Below are 19967 nucleotides of genomic sequence, written 5' to 3' on the forward strand. Positions count from 1 at the left end.
CATTCCTACTCTCTTCCTCTCCCAATACCGCTGGGCACTGGACCGCTCCAGTGCCAGAATCGCTCAAGTGGCTGATCTCAGATCTGCAGTTCAGGTTGGGACTCAGAGGCAAACAAGTGTGGTTTTAGGGAAAGGTTCCTCTGTGTGTCTGTGTCTGTGTCTGTGTCTTTCTCTTTTTCTTTCTGTCTCTCTGTCTCTCTCTCTCTGTGACACTGGAGATTGAACTCAGGCCTTCAACACTGAGCAATATTCCTAGCCCATTTATGTACTTTTCTTTACTTAATATTTTTTTTAATTTTGAGAGAGGTTCTCACTGAAGTTGCTAAGTTGCACAGGCTGGGCTTGAACTTGCAGTCCTCCTGCTTCAGCCCCATGGAGTGCTGGGATCACAGTTGTGTCCTGCCCCACCTGGCTGAATGGTTTCCCTTTTAGAGGGACCCACTCCTGCTGGGAGAAGAGGCCTGGCTCAGTGAGACACTGCCTATCATAATAACCTGGGAAGATGGAAACACACTGTCTTCTTCGCCCAGGGAAGGAGCCACCAGCCACCTGTGGCTACTTCTGTTTAAGTTAGCTACATTTAAATAGTATTTAAAACAGTTTCTCAGCCACGCTAGCACAGACGTGGCAGTATTTGGGAGCATAGCTTTGGCGTCTTGTCACTCACAGTGAGGTCTACGGTGGCCTGTGTAGGGTCCCCTGAAGCCTGTGAGATGTGCACACATGTAGGCCTGCCCGTGACCCCAGAACTGAGCTGTCTGGGGATCAGGCTGAGCCACCGTGCTCTCACCCTCTCTGTGGGCCTCAGTCTGCTGCAGTTTGAGAAGTAAGGCTGTGGCTCCTGGGGTCTTGGGGTCCTCGGAGCAGCATGTTGAGGGCACGGTGTCAGCGGGCTGCAGGAGGCTCCTCGCCTCAGTCTTGTTGCTCTGTTCTTCTCATGTATGTCCGTCTGTCCCACTGCTTTTCTTTCCTGTGTCTGTCAGTGCTGCTGGCCTAGTGCTGTCCACTGCCTCATTCCTACCCTTGGTTTTAGCACTTCCTGCCCTGCAAGGTGGGTGAGGCCCACCTAAGTAGGAAAGCATGGAGTGGGACCTATGTCACCGATGCCATGCCAGCCTGGCCCAGTGGCCCTAGCGAGACATCCACATGTGCCCGCACAGTGTTCTGGGAGTGGCAGTGAGTGACTGCTAGAGTGAAACCAGCCAGATCTGGACAGCTGTGCCTATGCTTCCTTCATCTGTTAGCTTATTCACTTGATAGACGCTGATGGAGCACCTACTGTGTCTAGACATTGCTCCGAATTTGGGTGACACTGGTGATAAGACTGACCAAGTCCTTCTGTTGCACAGCTTACATTCTAGGGGGAACGCTGGGTGCCAGACCATAAGCAGACAAAGTAAGTTGTTTCAGGTCCTGATAAAGGCAAGGGAAAGAAGCCAGGCGGTGTGGTGGTTGGGGCAGGGTAGAGGGGCAGTCCAGGGAGAAGACATCTGAGTGGAGATCTGAGAGCCTTGAAAGGTCACATCTGGTGGCCTTATCTCTGTGGTCCTTTGCTGTCTTCCTGTGTCTCTCTCTGCAGTTGAGATTCAGTTGTAATGTAGAGTTTCTGTGGAGACATAGGCAGTGTATAGTGAAAGGTGAGAGAAAATGCATTTTCAGGCCAGGAAACTGCCAGCATTAGGCTGCAAGGATTGGGTGTCTCTGCAAATGCATCCCAGGCCCAGTGACCTACAGCAGGTTGAAGGGAGTTGACATTTATGTCCAGAAATAACTGTTGTCTTAGGATAATATCATGTTTCCTTTTCTGACGTACCACTGTTCTCCAGACAAGGTAATCATTGCTCCTGATGATCTGTAGAGGAAGTGATGGGCTCTGAGTTGATCCTGTGAGAGGGTGGGCTGCCAGGCCTGCTTTCTTGCTGCTGCTCCTCATCCTTATCTGGATTCCATGGAGTCTCGAGTCCTTTCCATTTCTGATGGGCACTCAGTGTCTGAATCTATGTTTAGAAAAGTCCTTTGCAGCTAGCACCTCTCCCTGATCCAGGCATGGGTGCAGCCTATTTCTTTCCCTTACAGCCTGACCATGGGACATTGAGACTCTGGGGCAGAGAAGGGCGATGTCAGAGTGAGCAGGGAGGTCAGAGGAAGTCATGCCTGGGTGGGTGCTTGTGGGTGGAAGTGGAAGGAGATGGGGGAGCGCGCCAGGGAAGGTGATAAGTTGTGATGGGTGCTGGGTGAGCATGGGTCCTGTGACGGTGGGGCTGAGCTCCTGCTGTAGGAGGAAGCGCTGGTCCCCAGAGTCAGGGGCTTTGTCTGGATGTGTTCTTAATGGTGTTTGTGAGCTGAGAACTACTTTTCATAAAAACTCCTGAAAACATTGTGGTTCTAGACAAGATGCAACTGACCACTTCTGTTTCTCCACTGATTTCAGCCAGTAGCCTTTGGGGACAATATGACCTGATAGGTGGAGAGAGGGCAGGCGGGTTGAGCCTCAGGGCCAACTAGTGACACCATGGACACATTGAAATCACTTGTCATACCACAGTCAGAATATCTCACCTTGAATAAGAAAAGACTATCAGCAGACAGCAACAGCAAGAAGACAAGGATGTTGGGACGGCAGGGCAAGGATTTTAAAACAGTCTCATCAAAAGGCCTAAGACTAAAAAGGTGTCACAAAAAATGCCTCAGTGATAAATCACAAACATACTTGAAGCAAATGAAAAATAGTCTCAAGAAGGAAACTGAAAGTTTCAGCGAAAATACAGAAGGTAGAGAAAGCCAATGAAAATTTAATGCAGCAAAATAGCCAATTGAAAGTGTCGGTCATTGAACTCACCAGCAGACTGCAGGTGACAGAAGAAATCAGTGAACAGAAATTACCCAATAAGGAGCAGATAGAATAAAAAATGGGCTGGTAGGAAATAGTGGCTAAAATTTCCCAACTTCAGAAGGCAAATCTGCAGATTCGAGAAGCTGTGTGAATCCCAGCACGATAAACCCACGGAAGCCTCTGTGAAGGTACATCCTTGTGGGCCCGTGAAAGTGAGCAAAGCCGCACTCATCAGACTGGAAGGCGGAGGCAGGCAGCTTGTATATCGGTCCAGTGTGTTGGAGGAGCTGTCTGCTGAGAACTCTGCATCCACTGGAACAACCCCGGGGAGTGAAGGGAAAACTTGGACTTGCAGAGGAGGGAGAGGAAGAGCTTGGCCACCAGTAGACCTACCTTAGAGAAATGGCTAGGGAAGTTCTCTCAGGAAGGAACGAGAGGGCTGCCTGGGACCTGAGAAGGGGACAGTGCAGAGAGGAAAACTGAGGCAGGAATAGTAATGCTACCTGATGTGCTAAAAATAGATGAACAAAAGAACAGAGAGAAGAAAGGCAGGCTCCTGAGGAGGAAGCTGGGATCCCCCCGAGAGTTGCTGCTCCTGCTGTTCCCTAGTGAAGCACCGCCTAGGAGCAGTAGGCCCACGGCACCCTGCTCTGCCTGTGGGGACTTAGGAGGGAACCAGGGATGCGGAAGTGCTGGTGTGGTGTCCTGGGAAGGGGAACAGGGCAGGCTGTGGCCATCTGGAAAGACTGTCAGACGAAGCACCCTGAGCGCAGGCCTGAAGGGAGGGAGGGAGCGGCCTAGGGGTCATGTCAGGGAGGCCACCTACTCCCTCGTGGGTTGCTTTCCAGAGCTCTGAGCAGCCTTGCCAGTTAAATCCTTTCCACTTTGACTTTTCCGTGAGAGAAGTTCCTCATTTATTCTGTTGCCTTCTAGTCAAGGCCATGAAATCAACAGGATTGTGAACAGCTTTAGATTCTTTTGAATCTGGTGGCCTTGTGACATGATTAAGCCCAGTGCTGGGACTTGGGTGCAGCAGTGTGAGGGTGCCATCTGTCCTTCCAGCCTTCTTTCCTGCCTGCTATCGAGGTTCCCAGGAACTTGTGCAATACGGTTGTGTGCGCCTCTCAGCTGCCCTCCTCTTCCCCTCTCTCCTTCCCTCCCGCTCCTTCTTGTTAGTGACGTCACGAGTTTGTTTTCCCATCCCGGCTGGCCTGGGTGTTCTCTTGCTCTGTAGGGCACGGGTGTAATGCCAGATCCTACCTGTATTCTGACTCTGTGAGTCTTTCAGACCAGCAGGAGGGAGGGCACCGTCCTTTGGAAATGACTACTCTGGTTTGGGTAATGATCGTGACCTTTCTGAAGGTGTGATTGCTCTCCCAGAAGTTTACTCTAAGTTTTATGTCATGTCCTCAAGGACTTACTGCTCTCTAAATGTCACCACTGGTATTTGGTTGAAACTAATTATAAAAAAAAGGTAATGGTTATATTAATGAGATAGAGGCAAAAGATAGACTTCTGTGGATCAACATTACTGGGAAGAACAGTGGGTAGTTTTTTCATAGTTTTCTAATTAGCAACATAAAAGAATTTTTAATCCCTTCAGTTACTTCTTACAAAAATAAAATCTGTGAGTTTGGTCTTCTAAGTGGCATTTAGAAAGCCAGTTTCTTTTGATTTCTGGTGCAACACTTCCTGGATGGAATACTGGAGATGCTCTCTGTTGAGTGGTGAGAGCGCCCTGGGCACTGAGGAGCATTTCTGTGGGGCTTGGGGTGGCTCATTTTTGAGCACTCAGGGCTGGTGCTGAGCTTAGTGATATAGCTGCATTAGTAGCCTCAAGAGATGGGCAGAGAGGCTAGGTAATTTATCCAGGGTCCCTTAATTAGTCTGGGTAAAGCTCAGATCCAGACTGTCATTCAGCCAACTCGAGAGCCTGAACATTGGTGTGATCTGCTTTAATGCTGCTTTTACTGGGGTGATTCTGGTACGTGGCCATAGAAACTTAGATATTTAGAAAATATTTCATTTTTCTACTTTAATATTATATAACCAAAATCTATTTAATAATCTGAATTCAAAGCTACTTAAGCTTGCTTCTTCCATAAAGAAATTTTTATTCTTCCGGTTTTCACTTTCAGGTTGCAAGGCCATCAGAAGAGTGGGAAGTTCTCTCCAATTTAGAAGGTTTTAGACTTACTCTTGCTATGTGTTTTCTTCATCCCTGCTCCCCCAAATAGGACATAAACTCTGTCTTTCTTTTAGGAGTGTGATGCTGCCTCAGTGCCCATGCACCTCTCTTCTGCAGTTTCAGAGCTGATGTTGGGAACCTGTCTATAGCAACTAGATTTGAAGTCATTAGATAGTTTTTTTGCAGAAATTGGGAAGAGAATCCTAAAATTCACATGGACATAAAAAAAAGGTCCAGCGAAAATAATATGGAAAAAGAAGGATGTAAGAGGGCTAACACTTTGCAGTTTTAAACCTTGCTATAAAATATAGTGAGTCAGTGTGGTTCTGGCATAAGGATAGATGTGTAGACATCTGGAGCAGAGTCCAGAACTGAAGCCTTGTGTCTGTGGTCAGTGGATGTTCTACAAGGAAGGCTACATAATTTAATAGGAAAATAGGTTTTCAGCAGGTGGAATTGATATTACTGCATATCTATATACAAAAGAATAAAATTGGGCCCTTAGTATCATGCACAAAAATTAATTCAAGATGGATCATAGACCTAAATATAAAACCTACACCTGTAAAACTTTCAGTAGAAAAAGGAGTCTTTGTGAACAGCGGTAGGCAAAGCCTTTCTTGATACAATATCCAATGCAAAAATAACAAAAGGAAAAAAATAGAAAAGTTAAGATTTTGTCAAAATTAAAAACTTTTGTGCATCAAAGGACTCCGGGAACAAGTTGTTTTGGTTTATATCTGAATGTCTCCCAAGAGCCTGGCAGGCTCATAGGTGGGGATTTTGAAAGCTGATGGGACTAGGGAGGCCTTACAGCTGGCTTGTTGTTAGGAGGAGGCCTGGTCGGAAGAGGTGGGTCAGGTCACAGAGGGGTGGGCACGACCACAGGGAGTGGTAGGGGTGACCAGGAAAGTCATCTTCTTTCGGGCTCCTCTGTTGACTCTCTGCTCCCCAGCACCAATGCCATGAGCCACTTTTCCTCTGCTGTCCCCTGTGCCATTCCATCCTGCCTTGTAGCCAGTTGACAATAGACTGAAACTTGAGCCAAATGAAACCTCTTTTTTAAAATTATGGGTGTTGATATTGTATCTTAGTGTAAAGTGTCTAAGACACAAGTGCAAAAGAGTTCACAGAAAGAAAGTATTTGCAAATCATACATCTGAGAGGGCCTTGTATCCTAGATTATGCAAAGAACTCAATCAACTCAACAGTAGAATAAAAATAAAAGTAAAAACTAGTAGAATCTGAGTGGCCATTTTCCCTAAGAAGACACTCAAGTGTTTGGTGAGCACTTGAAGCTGTGTGCATCATTGCTAGTGCTCAGGGCTGTGCAAGGCAGACCTCAGCAAGATGCAACTTCACACCGAGGTGGCTGTAAAAAGTAAATGGAAGAAATGGAAAGTGACAGATGTTGTTGAGAGTGTGGGGAAACAGGGTCAATCCCTCATATGCCGTTGATGGGAATATAAGCAATGTAGTCACTGGAAAACAGTCCAGCAGTTCCTCAAAGAGGTAAAACACGAGTTGCCATAGAGCCAACAATTCTACCCATAGGCTTTTATTCCAGAGCATTGAAAACCACATGTTCACACAGGAACTTTAATGTGTGTTCAAAACACCCTTATTCGTAACAGCCAAAACAGGAATAATCCAGCTGCTTGCCAGGGGATACATGGGTAGGTAAAAGGTGATGTATCCATCACCATCAGGAAAAGCTGGAAATAACTTGTCATTACTTTCGTTTTTGTAAGGCCTTTAGCCACAGAGTACATAGTGGGTCAGGAGGCATAGTTAGTCTGTACCATGTTGCTTTTCCCTCGCTAGTCTCAGCTTCCCTGTCGTGTTTTAAAGGTGTGGTTGGCCAAGCTCAGGGCCCCCTGCAGTTGTCAGATTGTCTACATTCCTGTGTGTGTGTGTGTGTTCATGGTGGAGGTGAAGGAGATGAGTAGATCACACTGGCCTTTTGGAGCTTCACTGGACTCTGAGTGGCTCGCTGCCACTGGCTGCTCCATAGACCCCACAGACCGTGGTCCTTACTTCCCTCCATCATCCCTTCATTATTGAGCAGCAGGCTCGCGGTCCCATCCTGCCTCACAGCACCTAGCTCAGGCTTTCTCCAGAGAAGACTGAGCTCTCAGAGCTGCTGTCTGTGACTGAGCCATCACTGCAGAAGCTGATGGTGGGACGTGGTGGTCCTGTGCTGTCTCAGAGAACCCCAAAGAGCTAGGCTTCCACTGCCTCTCCCAGCCTTCCACACTGTTTCTTTTAGGAGATTTTTTGCCATCAGGTGAAAGGAATTCTGAAGCTGGCTGTCTTGCTTCTTCCCACAGGTCACCAAGGAAAACAGAAACCACCTTCTACCAGATATTGTGAACTGTGTGCAAAGTAGCAGGATGTGAGCTGGACCGAGTCCTTACGTTGCTGCCCCCAGGATGCCTGGGTCAAGCACAGCTTCTGATGCCTCCCTCCCTTCCTGTCTGCAGAGTGAGGTCTGGCGCCTTCAGGTTTATGGACATTGTGGGCTTTGCCCAAGAAAGCTTGGCAGCTGCTATCCATAAAACATTTGAAAGGTCAAGTTAGCCTTGATGCCAGTTGGCTGTCCATGATTAACAACCCACCATGGCTAACTTGTGCCTTAGGCTTTGTGTTTATTTACTCTTCCAGCCGGGCACATGATTTGGTTACAAGGTAGGCAATGGGTTTAGAGTGTCAGATGGAGTGGGTTCAACTGATGTGTGTAAATGTGTCTGAGAGAGGAGAGAAAAGTTTATTCTAATCAGCTTTGTGTGTCATGAAGACTAAATGCTCTCCAGGTGCAGCTTTGGTCTCGTGCTGCTCAGGGTCATTAACTGTTACTTGAACTTTTAAAAAATTATTATTTCTAAAGGGAATCACTATAGTTTCTCTCCTCTATTTCTTGTTTATTTCTTTTCATATTGTTTAATAAATATGATAGTACAGACACACAGTCTTTAGGACATTGATACCATCTAACATTCGGGAGTTCCAAGGCTAAGGACAAGGGTAAAGTGTGAGGTTCACACCAGAGCCCTGCTCAAGCTGAGTTAACATGGGTGCATTGTGGAACCTTTCTGAACCATGTTTGTCTCTTAGAAAAGTGAGGCAATGACTGTCACCCAGGAGGGTGGTGTGACTGCAAAAGGCAATGTCCTCAGCTGTTCCACTCATCGCTATGAGGATGCTCAATCTTGTGGGTTGGTACAGCCCATATCAGGAAAATAGGAAAGGAGAAAAATGCAAAACCTCCAGAATTTGTCAGGCTGAAGTTTGCCGTCCATGTGGCTGGTGATCCTGGAGTAATGGGCAGCTTAGAAATAGATTTTAGGTCAAGATCTGTGAATAGCCATGAAATTTTAGCAACTAGCATAGCTACAAATACACTGGTGTGAATGCAGCATGTCCCCTGGGTACCTGGACAGGTTGGGCCTGTGTGGGTACTGGTGCCCATGAAGATAAACACAGCACAACCTGGATAGATGCTCATATTGTTACACTTGCCTCTGGAGAGCTTTTGAAGACTGACCTGATTTGTCAAACCTTTAAGGTCCACAGCATGGAGGCTGCTACATTAGGGCCACTGCCCAGTATGGCCGGGTAGACATCTCCTTCCACTGTCCCTGCCTGGGTAGTCTGATCACAGAGACCATAGGCTAAGCTCAATGCATCTGCCAGGCCATCTGCCACCTCAGTGGTCACTATAATGGGAAGGGCACTGAACACAGATGTGGGCCATGTGCTTGAAGCGAGGATGGACTTGATACCAGCCAAAAATGTACGCAAGTAGGTTGTGCATTGTCTGGAGCCCAATGAGCCATAAGAGAATAGGGACCAAGCAGGCCTAGCACCAGCTCCGCACAGCTGCCTGCCTTGACTGGTACCTTAGGGTCACTGTCCTCCAAAATCCAGGACATACATGCTTCCTCTGCCTCTGGTCGCTTTGCATTCATTGTTTCAGTGTGACTGTTCAGTGAATTTTGTGTCTTAAATTAGAAGGAAAACTTGAGGGCTCCTGGCTGAAGCCAGTTGGCACTATCTGTGACAAATGGAAATTGGTACCCAAGTCTCAGTGACTCTAAGGCCTGCTGTCCTTTACAACTCCTTGCTTCTCCTCCCTCAAGAGACTGGCCAGGCCTTCAGCTGTTGTGGTATCACATCATCAGAGGATGGTCAGTGCACTGGGTGTGCAGGGCAGTGCAGAAACTTTAACGGAGGCCGTCATGATGTCAGGCCGACTGCGATGAGTCCTGATTTAAGGGAACCTCACTTTGAAACATGCAATATCGTCATGAACATTGCTCTGTGAGGAATCTGAGCTAAAACAAGGTCGAGTAGGATAAAGCAAAACCAATTTGGAGAATGACTTGCTAAATAGTTCTTTCCTCCTGCTCCTTAGCAGATCTTAGCACCCATCAGTTCCAGTCAGTTCACACACAGCAGTTTAACAGGTTGTTTCCTTTGTTCTTCTATAAGAACAAGCCTGTGCAGAAAGATTAAGGGGAACCTTCTGACTTGATTAAATATTGTCTGGCTATCATGCCAGGTGTGGAGGGGCTCCCAGGAAGTTGCAAATCCAGTCTCTCATCCTGCCCCCAGCCTCAGATCCCGCAGCAGCCTTGCGCATATCTTCTGTTCAGCTCAGTGTTCACGGAAGGCTCTAACTGGGAAGATCACACCTGGGTATGCCCATGGCAGATGTTATGTAGCACAAGGCTTGGAACAAACAGTAAAGGAAGCCAAGTAACCAGGTGGTGCATTGTACATTTTACAGGTCATGAGACACTGGAACACCAGTGAATTTTCAGAACTACCTGCCAGATAGATGCTTCATTACAGCATCAGTGCCAAGTTAGCCAAATGATTTATAGAACACCCAAATGCTACAGTTTCATATTGTCTTTAAAGGAGAAACTGATTCAGTGTCCATATGCAGAAATAACTTTAGCTACATGTTGGCAGAACACGTGAGAACCCTGGCAAGAAACACCAACTCAGGACTGCCTCCTGTAAAACACCACCCTGTGTTCTCTGCCATGCACTCTGTCATGCAGCTGCTGCCTCAGGGGCCGGGCCCTGTGCTCATGAATTGCACATACCAAAGCAGTGGCTGCATTGCTGCCAGTGGCCAGCCAGCCAAAAGGAGTGGAGCAACGCACTTGGTAGGTACCAGTGTATACACCTCTCAGTGTGCACACTTGGACAGGAGGCTGCACAGGTAGACAAGCAGGTCCTGAGTCTGTATGAGGGTGAGAGGCATACATACTGCCGTCCCCATACCCACTGGGCTTTATTTTTTGGGTTGGGGGTGGGTGTCCTGTACGTGCTTTCTTGTACCTAAAGAGTGTCAGCTGTGTTCCATTCTGACCACTGCCAGTCCTGTGCATATTAATCTCAACCATTCAGGGCCACCTTTTAGCCTCAAGGGCCAGGCCATATGGCACCCAGGAATGGCCAGGAGCTGCAGCAGGTGACAGTATCATCTCACTAGACCAATAGCTGAAAATGAACCAGAAATAAAGTCTGTAGGGATTATTGTGCGATGGCACTCTGGCTTTGATTAGAAAGCCCACTCATTGCTATTAACTGCTAATACTTACCTTACAAAAAATTAAAGCATTACCACCTACTTCTAGTGGTGAGAGGTTTTCTGTACACCTGCCTTCCCTTTGTCCTCCATTCCAACTTCCAAATCCTAGATGCTTTGAAGACATTTTGTGACTTCTAAATTGAGTATTTCTTTCTAGCTGTCCCACAGGTCAGTGTAATATTCTTCATGCATGCTGTTTGGGGTACCCACCTTTCCTCCTGTCTGCAAAAAAGCTTGGGTTTCCCCTCCACATGACAGTCTGGAGATAGGAAAAGTTGTCTCAGGATTTGCCCAAATATAAATCTCATTTTTATCAATGGGTATATTTTTAGGTGAGTTTTAGTCAAGAATGCATTTTTAGAAATGAAAGCAATTGGAGAACTCAAGTACCAGACAAACACAGCAATAACTGTAAACATTTTAATTCCAAAACAAAGGTGTGTGCAAGTGTGCTTATGGCACAGCAGGGGCTGCTCAGCTTGGAAGACAATTACGCGTTCCTGGGTAGTGCGGGTTACTGGTGGCCGGAATCACCTGGACATGTAGGGTGGATGTCTGGCCATGTACCCCATTTATGAACTCCCATCCTAATATATCTTGGCTCCTCACAGAGCATGGAAGACAGGACTGCATGCACTGCCAGGATTCTGCGAGGGAGGTGCTGCTGGCTACGCCTACAGCTGCATAAATACTACAAAGAAGTGAGACTCCTTACACTTGGACTTGGATACACTGGACCCACCCGTGGTGTCCCTGTCTCTCCTGGTAACAGCAGTGTACCAAACGCCAGTGACTAGCATGCAGTGGTCTTGTTCTCACCAGGGCAGGAAGGAGTTACTCATGGGCTGTATTTGCTCTACTTGTTTTCAGGTATTAAATGGCTTTTGTTTGAAATGTCAAATTCTTTGTGCAGTGCTTGGGGGAAGGAAGTACAGTGTCTTTGTCCCCCACCATGTGAGACTTTTTTTCAAGAACCTGAGATAAACGTAGTGACAAACGTAGTGACTGTTTCTAGAACAGCTCCCACTTCCCCTGGGGAAGAGCCCTTGTGTTGGGCTTGCGGGTAGAGAAAAGAGTGAAGGTGGCTGGTAGAGAGTCTTTCGCCCTGCCACAGCCACTGCATTATTGCTCATCTGATGCACTCTGCTGGGAAGCGGTGTCATCCAGGCCCATGTCCTCCTGGCTCGCTCTTCTGCACATCACCCCCAGGTTCTCTGCCACAGCCTCGGCTAGACGTCGGTCACGAAGCTGCCTCTGCTCCGCAGCCTCCGTGGGGTCACATGGCTCAGAGAAGTGCTTCCAGGGAACAGGAAGAAACAGCAACAGCACACATTCACTGCCTAGATCTAGTCTCCCACCTTGCTGTGGTACCCAGGGCTGGGGTTGCAGCGACCTCGAGTATAGGCCTGCCACCTAGCCAAATGACAGGACTAACCAGGCGGCCTCTGGGGTTAGGAGGGTCTCTGAGCATGGGGTCTTTCTCATGAGGTCTGGGGAATATTAGACACAGATGGGCCTGGAAAGGTCTGTGTGACTCAGTGTCCTCACACAGTCCCAACAGGTCTGACACAAGTGGCAGCACCAGTGGTCCCAAGGACCCACTGACCTTGGAGTCAGGGAAGCAGAACTTTCCAGAATCCCAGAGACACCTCCATGGACTGTGACTCAAACACAGATTAGGGGGTGGGGAAAGGACATTTTGTATCTTTTTATCACGAAAGCTTATATGTGTAGTTACATAGCTAAACTTGGGTAAATTAACTACAGTCATCAGCCATGCCCAGAAGTCACACCGGTGCTGCAGCCCAGAGTTCTCAGGACATTCTCCATGGAGATAGCATGGAGGATAGAGGAGGGGTAACACTGAGGATCCCAGGGCTGGTCCCCATCCCCCTAAATAACTGCACCAAGACCAGAGGCCAGGTCGCTGAGACCCTCATGCCTGTGAACCTTGAGAATCAGCAGGGAAACCTCCAAATCTGACTGAATTTTTCAATTAAATTTTCCATCCCTACTACATTGTGTAAGTGAGGTGCCATGGGTTCAGCTGATTCTTACTCGTGAGACCCAGTGTTTAGCATCAGTGAGTGTAGTATTCTGGACAATCTGTAACAGTCTAGAATCTGGACACCTGAACGTGTTAGACACCACATGGCTTCAAAAGTCTTTTGGATGGAATCAGTGATGATTTAACTCCAGTGCTGATGGGGTGGTGTCCTTGGCTCTCTCCCTTAGGCCAGAGTGATGTGAACAAGAAGGAAGTAACCGAGCTTCCAGGGCAGACAAGGGGGACATTCTCACTATGTCCAGCCACAGTTCTGCTGAGTGCTTGAACTTAGCCACCCCACTGTAATGTCAACAAGGGCTGGTGTACAGGTTTGCCAAGAGCACAGTGAGCAGTTACCTGCATGACCTTGAGGGCCCTAGGGTGGAGAGTAGGATTCTGGAAGGAGTGAGTGGAATCCAAGAGGCTAGGCCTAGAGCTGAGCCCTGTCCTGCATCTCCCACACCCAAGCCGCCTTACCCGTGTGGCATGGCCTGCGGCCCTGGCTGAGGGGCCCATCACGATGTTGACGCTGCTCGATGACTGAGTGTCACTGGTGTTGCCCCCTTCTGCTGCGGACAGTCCAGAAATGACGAGCGCGCTGGAAAAACTCCTCTTACCAAAGAGGAAGCTGAGGGTAGAGCTGGTGGAAGAGCCCAGGCTGGACCGGATGAGTGCCTCCGCACGCTCTCGGACACTCAGGTGGCCCGTGGTGGTCACAGGGGGTGGCTGGGAGTGCAGGGATGTGGCTGAGGTATGCAAGGAGAGCCGGCTGCCTAAGGGCCTTGGGGCCAGCTCGTGGACAGACGTGGACGTCTGTAGGAAGGCCTGGCGGCTCTCCACAATGGGACCCGATGAGCTCAGGTTAGGCAGCCTCTGGCTGAGCACTGAGGGTGCCTGGACAGACTGGCTCCTGCCCTTCCTGCCTGTGGAGGGAAGCAAAGCATCTGGTCATCCATGTCCTGCTGGGGCATGAAGTACATGGGGGACATGGAGGTTTGTTCCCTTAGAGGGTAAGAAGATGGGCCAAACATGGGTAGATAGGACAGGTCGGTCCAGGGCTCTTTGACACAGCAGGGCAAGTACAGTCAGCACTTTATGATCCATTTCAAATGAGATGGAAGAGTCTAGAAGTTCCCACCACAAATTTTAAGCAGTGTGATCAAAATATAGGGTAAATGTTTAAAAAATTATTACAAGCAGGCATGGTGGCGCATGCCTATAATCCCAACAAGACACACATTAAATTATCATCTTGTGTCCCATAAATATGTACCAATTACAAGATAAAAACCCATCTATAAATCTGAAGAAAGTGATTTAGCAGGTGGCTGGCTAAGAATGCTGGAATCTGCTTGGTGTCATTGGCACCTGCTCAGCCTGGGTCCCAAGAATCCATGGAGATTAAAACAATTGAGCTCAAGGTTAGGATGAGGCCTAGGAGGTGACTGTGACCCGGCTGCACATCCTCAAGCCTGCCAGCCCAGGTGCCCACAGCCTGAGGGCAGGAGGTGGGACCTGCAGCCAGGTGACCATCTTAATCCTGATGATACCCGAAACCTACTTGGCCATGTGGAACAAACCCAGATTTGTTCTTGTTCCAGGACTTTGGTTCCCATGCTTATCTGATAAATGGTAATAAAGGAAAACATGCAGAATTCAATCATTTTTAGTTGCCTTGAAAAGGGAAAAGGGGATAGTTTGGGTCACAGGCTCTCTAGAAGTTTCCTCTTGAGATCATAGTCTTTTGAGTGACATCCATGTCACCACCATACCCAGGCCTCATTGAAACAATCTCTTGTCTGGTATGGCCCAGCTCCCTTGGCCAACTGTCCCTTCTTGAGGCCTTGCCAGGTCCCAGCCCTGGCTGAGTCCGGTCTTAACGAGACCAGTTGACAGAAGGACTGGACAGTCCCAATGGTGCGGTTCAACCAGTATATGCTTCTGGAAGAACTCAAAGTGGGTTTCTGCTCAGACTTCCAGGGCCCTCGGGACACTCAGCTTCATAAAAGGAAGCAGCCAGAGGGAAGACGGCTCTTAGAGCACCGTGTTGTACTTAAGCATCCAGAATCCCTAAGCTCCACTTCAGTTCTCCAGTGGGCAGGGAGGCACAGCACCACCCATGCCTCATATCTGCTTCCTGAAGCTGTGGCAGTCAGTGTCACCACAAAGAGGTGGGCTGAGGAGTGGATGCCAGATGCACTGTCCCCAGCCCTACACCCCAGGTGATGATTCTGAATATTTATGCCTGTCCACAGGAGACTCGAAAAGTGGTACATCATTTAAGAGAACTTAGGGAACGGACACCACTATAGAAAATCCAGGGTCTTAACCAGCCCGTACCTGCAGAGTACTTTCCTCCCAGAAGGCCCCTGCTCAGGCCCCAGTGCCACAAAGTCCCTGCTGAGAAGGAGGACTTTCTTCTCTTCAAGAAGAAAACAAATAGGAGGAAATTAAGAGCTAAGAGCAAGGGAGTGTGATTTGTTAGTTTATCCAGAGAGACAAGACCAAGCATCTGTTTGTGATTTACACTGAGAAGTCAATCTGCTCCATGCACCACCCTCACTAGACAGGGAACAACTTTAGCTCTGGGAACAAAGCGACAAAGCCACCATGGGTAGCAGAGAAGTGTGTGGTCTCTGCAAGACAAGGACCCTCCCCCATTTCATTATTCCAGATGTTCTTTTGGCTCTTGTTTCTCTTTTTAAAAATTTTTAATTTTGTAAATGAAACAATACCAAATAAGCAAACCACACTAAAACCATTTGTGCTACCCAGAATCATTATTTTGTGATTTAACTTATCTTGCCAATTACTATATTATTGAATTATGAGTGTTTCTAGGGAAAAACTTTCAAACTTGAGTGGAAACACAATATGAATTCTCCCCTTTGGGCACCACCCTTCTTCTCTGATCGTTATCTGAGAGGCTGTAGTGCAAATCCTGGGCAATCCAGTGGGGGATTAGACTGGCGATGGCTTTCCAATTGCTCCTGGGAAGTAGGTCACAGGCCTTGCACTGTGCCCACCCTCCCTCTTCTCTGACACATATTCTGTAACCCAGCAGGTGGATGGTGGCTGATCAGGCCCCAGTGAAACTAGCATGTAAGTGCCTAGCAGTGGGGCCTGGAGTGCTGGGGAGAGACATGCAGCATGGTGGCCTAGGGAGAGGGGTGCCGCTCAGGGGGTCTTGCAGAGGTGAGGGCACCAGTCCTCTGAGCATCTGGCAAGGGCTAGGATTAGGATGCATGGTGGCAACAGAGGCTGGAGTAAGGAAGGGCTGGGGCAGTTGGCTCCTCGGGTATAGGCAAGTCTTGGTCATGAGAGGAACAAGACCTGGAGAACTGGCTCTGGTTCCTCCATCAGACTTGCTTCCTCACTGGATGTGACTAAACCCTCCATTCTACCCTTGCCACTGGGGCAGGTCCCGGCCCGTGAGACCCTAGCCTTGCCTCTTGAATGGCACTTACCATACTGTGTCACCATGGATACAAGGTCTGCTCTGCCTTGGCCTCAGCCTTTTGAAGTAAATGACTCCTGCACTTTTGGTTGCTCCACACCCAATGTCAGTGACCCCAATAATAAGTTACAGGACAGAGCAACCTGTAAAGCTGACCTGGCTTAGAAAACCTGAAGCGGGACTCAATAGACCTCCCCAAAGAGTTTGCAGTGGTTATGGGGGCTTCCTAAGCTTGCCCATTAGAACCATTTGGAAAGACTAAAAGCCACTTCTCCCTAGGGGCTGAGATCCCTGGGTGTCACCTGCAGGCAGGCCACGTGGAGGAAGGCGATTTCCCCATTGCTCCAGGCCAGGCATCAAGAGATGGGCTCAGGAATATCCCCGCTAATGGAGCACAGCCCCTCTGCTCAATACTGTCTGAGCTGCACAACCCAACTTAGATGCCAAGGCAGTTTGAATCAACTTGGGAAGGGAAGAGGCAAGAGAAGCCTGGGCTAAAATTGTCCCCCACCTCCACAGCATTGTAGGGTTTCCTTTTGGAGGTGATGGTCTACTAGGAAAAGCAGGCTATGGCTTCCCTGGATCTCACAGGGATGCCCGGTGGCTGCCCCTGCCCACTGTGGCCTTGTCTCAGGGCCTGCTCTTCTTGGGACCTCAGGGACCACCTGCACACAGGCCTCAGGGGAGTACCTCGGGTGGATGGCACCTCTGCCCTGCACCTGAAAACCCCCAAGTACTGCACTGGGACTTGAATCCAGTTGGTTTAATGATCTGGAGAGGTGACTGCCCTGCTAGGCACACATGCTTCATGGCCTTCTGGAGATGGCTGGGTGGCAAGGGCCTGCAGGGGCATGGTCCTCCTATCTGGAAGGGAAACTGCCGGCTGCCTTTGGACTCCTGTTCCCAGGGCCAGAGTGGCCAGAGCGCTATCACCAAGCCTCACAAGATGCCCAATCTTTAGTCTGGAGAATCAGCTCAATCTGAGTCAGGCCTTGGTAGGACTAGCAGGGACTTCAGGCACTCAGGACAAATGGTGACCTCCGGTGAGCCTCTAAGATCAGCACTTTTGGCTATGATGACAGACTGTGATGGCTGGAAGCCCCACATAGGAACTCTGAGTCCCGACTACCTAGTATTTGCCAGCCAAGACCCTGTAGTATAAGCAGCCAAAACTAGAGGGGGACTGTTCACCCATCCAGTCACCCAGCATCTGCTGAACTCAGAACACCCTTGCCTGAGCAGCCAACCACAGGGACAGGAAACTGGGGACAGGGGTTTGTGTCCTACTCTCATACACTGCTACCAGAACCCATGGTAGATCTAAGGACTCCAGGGTTTACTGTCGCCCTCTGAGGCATGCACAGGCCTGACCTTACCCGCAATGGTAGCAGGATGCAGGGACAGTGGGGAAGAGAGTGGTCCCCATGGAACCCTATCCCCATACACACCCTATTCAGTGAGTATCCATTGTCCTGTGTGTGGGACAACACAGTCACAGTCCTCCTTACAGGATTTGCTTTTCAGTACCAAGAATTAAACCCAAGGCCTTTCCACTGAGCTACATCTCCAACCATTTTTTCATTTCAAGTTAGGCTCTCCTAGATGGCCCAGGCTGGGTTTGAATTTGCAATCCTGGTACCTCAGCTTCCCAGAGTTGGGATTACAATCATATGCCACCATGCCCAGCTATCATGGGAGAATTCTTAGGGGAAGTACTAAGGGAGAGGTCGGACAGGTGCATGGGCAGGGGAAACCCTATGCTTGGTTGGCAGGCCTCTGGGTAAGGAGGCCTTTGACAGAAGCCTGAGTAGGTGACTGGAGGAGCCAGTCATATAATGGTTTAATGGTCTGGATAGGTGGCTGCCCTGGGAGGGGTGCATTTAGGCAGGGGTGGCAGCAGCTACAGGGATCATGAGAGGGCAGTGGTGTACTCCAGTGAGGAACAGGAGGAGACTGTGGCCCAAGTACAGGCAGAAGTGTGAGTACAGAACTCAGATAGTGGCAGGGAGAGGTGTGTGACCAGCTGAAGGTATGGGCATCAGGACCAGCTGGACTATGCCCCTCCAAACTCATGGTGATGTCCTGATCCCAGCATCTCACTTAGAAACAAACTCATGGTGAGATCGTTGGGGGTCAGCACAGTGAGACACTCATAGTTTGGGTACACCAAACTATGATCCTTTGTAGCATGGCATGTTCTAAGAAACCTATTGTGAAGCAGGATCTTTGCATAAAATGAGAAATTGTTGGATAAAAATAAGCCCCTTTAATCTTGCTTTCCCTTAGTCAACTTAACATCACTAATTTTGGAGGTCATACAGCTGGGCAATACATTATTGGTTTTCCCCTAGCACTGGTGTAGATGGCCCCTCTGATGTGAGGGCTACGGTAACAATTATCTGGATTAATTCCTGGAAACTCAAAGGCTGCTTTTGCTGAGAAAACCCACTCCATATTTTGGCCTGCAAAGACCCAACAGAAGTCTAAAGTGGCATAAAGGCTTAGTGTCTCTCTCTTAATATTGTATCTGTCTTTTTTGTGGTCTTAACTCTTGGATTAAATTCTACTCACTCTGCATGTAGGCACATTGATCATTTAAAAATATTTAGGCTGAAACTATAAGACAGGGTTGACTTGGCTTACTGCCTGTTGGAGTTGCTGTGTGTTTTCTTTTTGTCATCTTTCCCCTCTTTTCTACCTCTTCAGCTAAAGCCCAAGCACCTGCAGTCCTCTAACCCCATCACAGATCCTGGCCTGCACCCACAAGGATGATGGCTCCAGCTAGATGTAAATTAAGCAGCCTCTAGAACAAGTTGACCATGACCGCCCTGTGGTCCAAGTCCATCATAAAATGAGTGACTTTTAGAACCATGTCTTGCCCAATAGAAATAAGTGGATTTAGCCCACCCTTGCAACACAAATGAAAACCTGCTGTTTTCTTTGTTTTGGTTACAGGTTGGTCACTCTCTTGACCAACTGCTGACTCCCTTCAGTCACAGCCCCAGTTGGGCTGAACCCCATTCCTCCCTGTACCCCCTTTCCATAAAGCTTTGTCTACCCAGGAGTGCTTGTGTTTGGCCCAATCTTCCTTCTACCATATCTGAGTCAAGAGACCTCATCATCTGGTATCAATCGTTGATGTAGTGAGTTAAGATGAGGTTACCGGGGGTGGGGCAAGGCTCTAGTCCAACATGACCAGTGTACTTTTAGAAAGGGGACATCTGGACACAGACATGCACACAGGGAGAACAACACTGTGTGAGGATGAAGGAGGAGATCCTTGGTGCTTCTACAACCTCAGAATACAAAGTCAGCCAGCAACACCAGAAGCAGTAGGATCCTTCCAGTCTGAGAACCAGGTGCAGCGTGGAGGCTTTGGAATGCAGAACCTGACTCAGGGCAGACAGCAGTGGCAGAGGAAGGGATTTATTTCTTCTGATGGTTGACATTAGGTCCTCTGCCCATTCACCTACTTATTTTTCTTCTGTCTTCTGTCAATCATTTATCTGCATGTCATTTACCTCTACTTCTGTTAATCTATCATTCACCTGTTGTCTGTCATCTATGTCCCTTTCACCTATGGATCCACTCAGCGTCTCTGGCTCCATCATCTATCTATCTATCTATCTATCTATCTATCTATCTATCTATCTACCTATCATCTATCAATCATCTATACACCTATCATCTATTACCTATGTATTACTAAATAGTTATCTATCATTTACCATCTATTATCACTTATCTCCATATCTCTATCAGTCACTTAGATAACAATCACATTTATCATCAATCACCTTTACTTATCAATCTATCAATTATATATATCTTCTATGA

At 48.3% G+C, this 19967-nt stretch overlaps 2 protein-coding genes across 10 annotated transcripts in view; one reads left to right on the forward strand and one right to left on the reverse strand.

Annotated features, from left to right (window-relative positions):
• The window catches only part of Ntpcr (nucleoside-triphosphatase, cancer-related), a 28067-nt gene extending 16540 nt beyond the window's left edge, over positions 1 to 11527 (forward strand). For 3 of the 5 annotated variants that reach the window (XM_063260056.1, XM_013156366.3, XM_003473498.5), the window contains one exon: positions 7352 to 7985. In XM_063260056.1, coding sequence (XP_063116126.1) covers positions 7352 to 7420 — 69 coding nt within the window. In that variant the 3' untranslated portion in view covers positions 7421 to 7985. Of the gene's footprint in view, positions 1 to 7351; positions 7986 to 11237 lie in introns of those variants that run through there. The other 2 variants (XR_010051229.1, XR_010051228.1) reach the window with 1 other exon arrangement.
• The window catches only part of Pcnx2 (pecanex 2), a 205278-nt gene continuing 196343 nt past the window's right edge, over positions 11033 to 19967 (reverse strand). For 2 of the 5 annotated variants that reach the window (XM_063260055.1, XM_063260054.1), the window contains one exon: positions 11929 to 13596. In XM_063260055.1, the coding sequence (XP_063116125.1) occupies positions 12962 to 13596 (635 nt within the window). In that variant the 3' untranslated portion in view covers positions 11929 to 12961. The other 3 variants (XM_063260052.1, XM_063260051.1, XM_063260053.1) reach the window with 2 other exon arrangements.

This window comes from Cavia porcellus, unplaced genomic scaffold, assembly GCF_034190915.1.
Source record: "Cavia porcellus strain 051 isolate PalLab524CR breed Dunkin Hartley unplaced genomic scaffold, mCavPor4.1 scaffold_13, whole genome shotgun sequence".
Lineage (NCBI taxonomy): Eukaryota > Metazoa > Chordata > Mammalia > Rodentia > Caviidae > Cavia > Cavia porcellus.